Here is a 2,752-nt window from a genome sequence, read left to right as displayed (position 1 = left end):
GAACGCTGCTTCTCTCTGCAGTCTCCGTGCTCTCTATCCCTGCCTGGCGCTCTCTTCTCTCCTCTCATATCTCGATTCATTGATCCGGTTCTTCTCGGCCGCAGATAATGGCAGGCGGTGATATCATTGGTTTGCCAATGCTTTATGGCTGCCATTGCTGTCCGCGCAGGATTTCTGAGATGATTTGACATTTCTTATAATAAGGAAATCCCCCGTCATGTAACAATTGTTCACTTTTAGTTTTCTCCTCCCCCGATCTGATTAGGAGGAATCCCAGGGTTTATTATTATTCAAGGTTGTAAAATAAAAGTTATTTGCACTGTGTGGGTATTTCAGGGGAAGACGACGAGCGTCCAGGTAATTCCTTTCAGGTAATCGCAGGTAAATCTGTGAGTCAACGCGTTTCGCCTTCTTCCTCAGGGAACCGGAGACAAATGCTGATCACAATATGCAGACATAGAGATGGACGCAATATGAATATATGGAATATATAGTCCGTGACAGGCCAGACAAACGTTGTGTTTATTGCGACGATTGATTAATAAATGCGGTATGATGGGTAGACAGTGAGGAAGGGAAAGCTGGGAATTGTAGTGCACAATGAAGACTAAATCTCTACAAAGAGAAAATTTGAATTCATTTCCTGTTACCTGCACTTCTCTTCTAATCGATGATATATTAGCCAGATGAGTGGCATTTTCACAAGGAAGTCAGAATCAGGTGACCCCATCCCAGGACAGTGATTGGTGGATCAGATCTGTCATCTATAGGATTTGTCACAGCTCCGGATTGGCTGAATATGGGTCACATGGTCACTGAGATATAAATTATCGATAACAGGCAGGGGAATCGGTGAGTTTTACATGAATCATTCCCAGAGGATTCCTCCGGTGTTATGGAGACATTGAGGGTGAATGATCACTCTGCAAGAGATAATTCACATAACTGAGTGAATGTGGTGATAGAACACCCAATCACGTTCGAGTATATCTAAGACACAAGACTTATCTTGCATATGATTGGATAGCTGAAGATAGTATGATTTATGAAGCGCCAGCATATGACATAGCGCTGTACAATAAATAAGAGCTGCCGACATCACCAGTACAGTGAAACAGGAGAGACCCTGACCCACAGAGCTGACCATCTACCAGTATAACATATCACCCGGGGGTCCGAAATATAAACCCAACCTGAGATTTTACCCCCTGAAATAATCTGTCGCTGAATGAATTCCAAAACTACAAACCCCACCGCTGCTTCCTATAGGCTGAGACCACCACATTATACAAGGAGCCACCGGGGCCATCAAAACCTGGGGCCCCTGAGTTACACCCCTGGTAGGGACCCCATAGAAGAGATAATTTGCTGTTCCTTATTTCTGTTTGTGACATTTTTCTGTTTTGTTTCTTCCAGGGTCACAGACGAATCTGAGGGAGTCAGGAGACCTCAGGTCACAAGGTGAGCGTCCCTATAACACACATGATGCTTTGCTGTTCCATATTTCTCTCTCACACTCCTTTCCTTCTCCTCTGCAGTAGCGATATACCTTGGTATAAAACGCCGACCCACTCCGGCCTGCTCAGACCTCCCAGGGATGTGAGGAACTCTGCCCGGCGTACCCCCTCGAATTTGCCAGCCCCCTCCACTGCTCCTGGTGAATCTTCCCCAGTGGGTAGACCACGCCCCTTACCGGGTAAACTCCGCCCACTCGTCACTGTTGGGTCGCTGGGACTTTAAGGGGAGGTTTACGCTCCGTGGAAAATCCTAGAAACTCTGCTGTAACTTCTGAGAGCTGGAAGAGCCCCCCCGGGCCAGACACGTCCACATTGGGATGCCGTGCCTTTAAGATGGACACCCTCCAGGTCTGGATTGCCATGGTAAATAGAGAGGAGCACACCCACCTCAGCCAATGAGACGCAGCCATCCCTATGTATGTATTATCAGAGGGCTGTGACATCATGGAGGAGGGGTCTTTGTGCTGAGTCCCTCCCTTGTACTTATGGCTCCACCCCCGAGGTCCCATGCGGAATATGGATGGGAAAACATGCTGGATCAGTGTTATCCAATAATGAATCATTTCCTGATTTCCCAGCCTCCCCTAAACCAGCCTGCCCCAGAAGTACCCCACTTGCCCCTGCCCCGGAAGTACCCCACTTGCCCTTCCCCTAGCGTATGCGAAATATTAATGAGAACTCCGCATTCTGAGTTCTGTATCCACAGATCTGACCCCTTTTCCTATTAATAATACTTCTATTGGATGATGTTTCCCTTTTATTATGAATGGAATGTTGGCCTTCTTATGCCCCTCCCCTTGCTCTGCCCACTCACACCCATTGGTTGCTGGTCATGTGGGCGGGTCTGTATATATGTGCGGGTCACGCAATTTACCTTTGAAGTATTGGGGAGGGGTGAGGTCACCGACTGCTCTCCATGCCCAACACGCTACACGCAATCCAGTAGCACACCCAGGTGCACCTGAGAGGATACTGTGAACCCACCCCAGAAGAGCACACACTCATCTCCTGGTATTAGATCCCCCCATCATTCTACCACCATACAGCGCCCCCTACCCAATGTGATCTGACATTACACTATACTGTACTAGATCCAATCTTAGATGACTGTATGTGGTCATATATATTCCATCTCTGTGTATGTAGACCGGATGTGCGCAATCTATAAAATGTATGTAGTAAGCACAATTCCCTGCAGCGTACAATGTATCCTCCACGCTGTACAGCGCTCCTCG

General features: G+C 47.6%; 1 protein-coding gene across 1 annotated transcript in view; it reads left to right on the top strand.

The window, feature by feature from the left end:
* Positions 1 to 2,746, top strand: part of MARK4 (microtubule affinity regulating kinase 4) — a gene marked incomplete in the record, with an annotated part of 11,989 nt that extends 9,243 nt beyond the window's left edge. Inside the window, 2 exon segments of the mRNA XM_072430623.1 lie at positions 1,417 to 1,461; positions 1,539 to 2,746. Coding sequence (XP_072286724.1) covers positions 1,417 to 1,461; positions 1,539 to 1,740 — 247 coding nt within the window.
* Between the last annotated feature and the right edge of the window lie 6 nt (positions 2,747 to 2,752).

Source organism: Pyxicephalus adspersus, chromosome Z, assembly GCF_032062135.1.
Source record: "Pyxicephalus adspersus chromosome Z, UCB_Pads_2.0, whole genome shotgun sequence".
Classification (NCBI taxonomy): domain Eukaryota; kingdom Metazoa; phylum Chordata; class Amphibia; order Anura; family Pyxicephalidae; genus Pyxicephalus; species Pyxicephalus adspersus.
The sequence above is the reverse complement of the archived record's forward strand: the minus strand, read 5'-3'. Positions and strand labels throughout refer to the sequence as shown.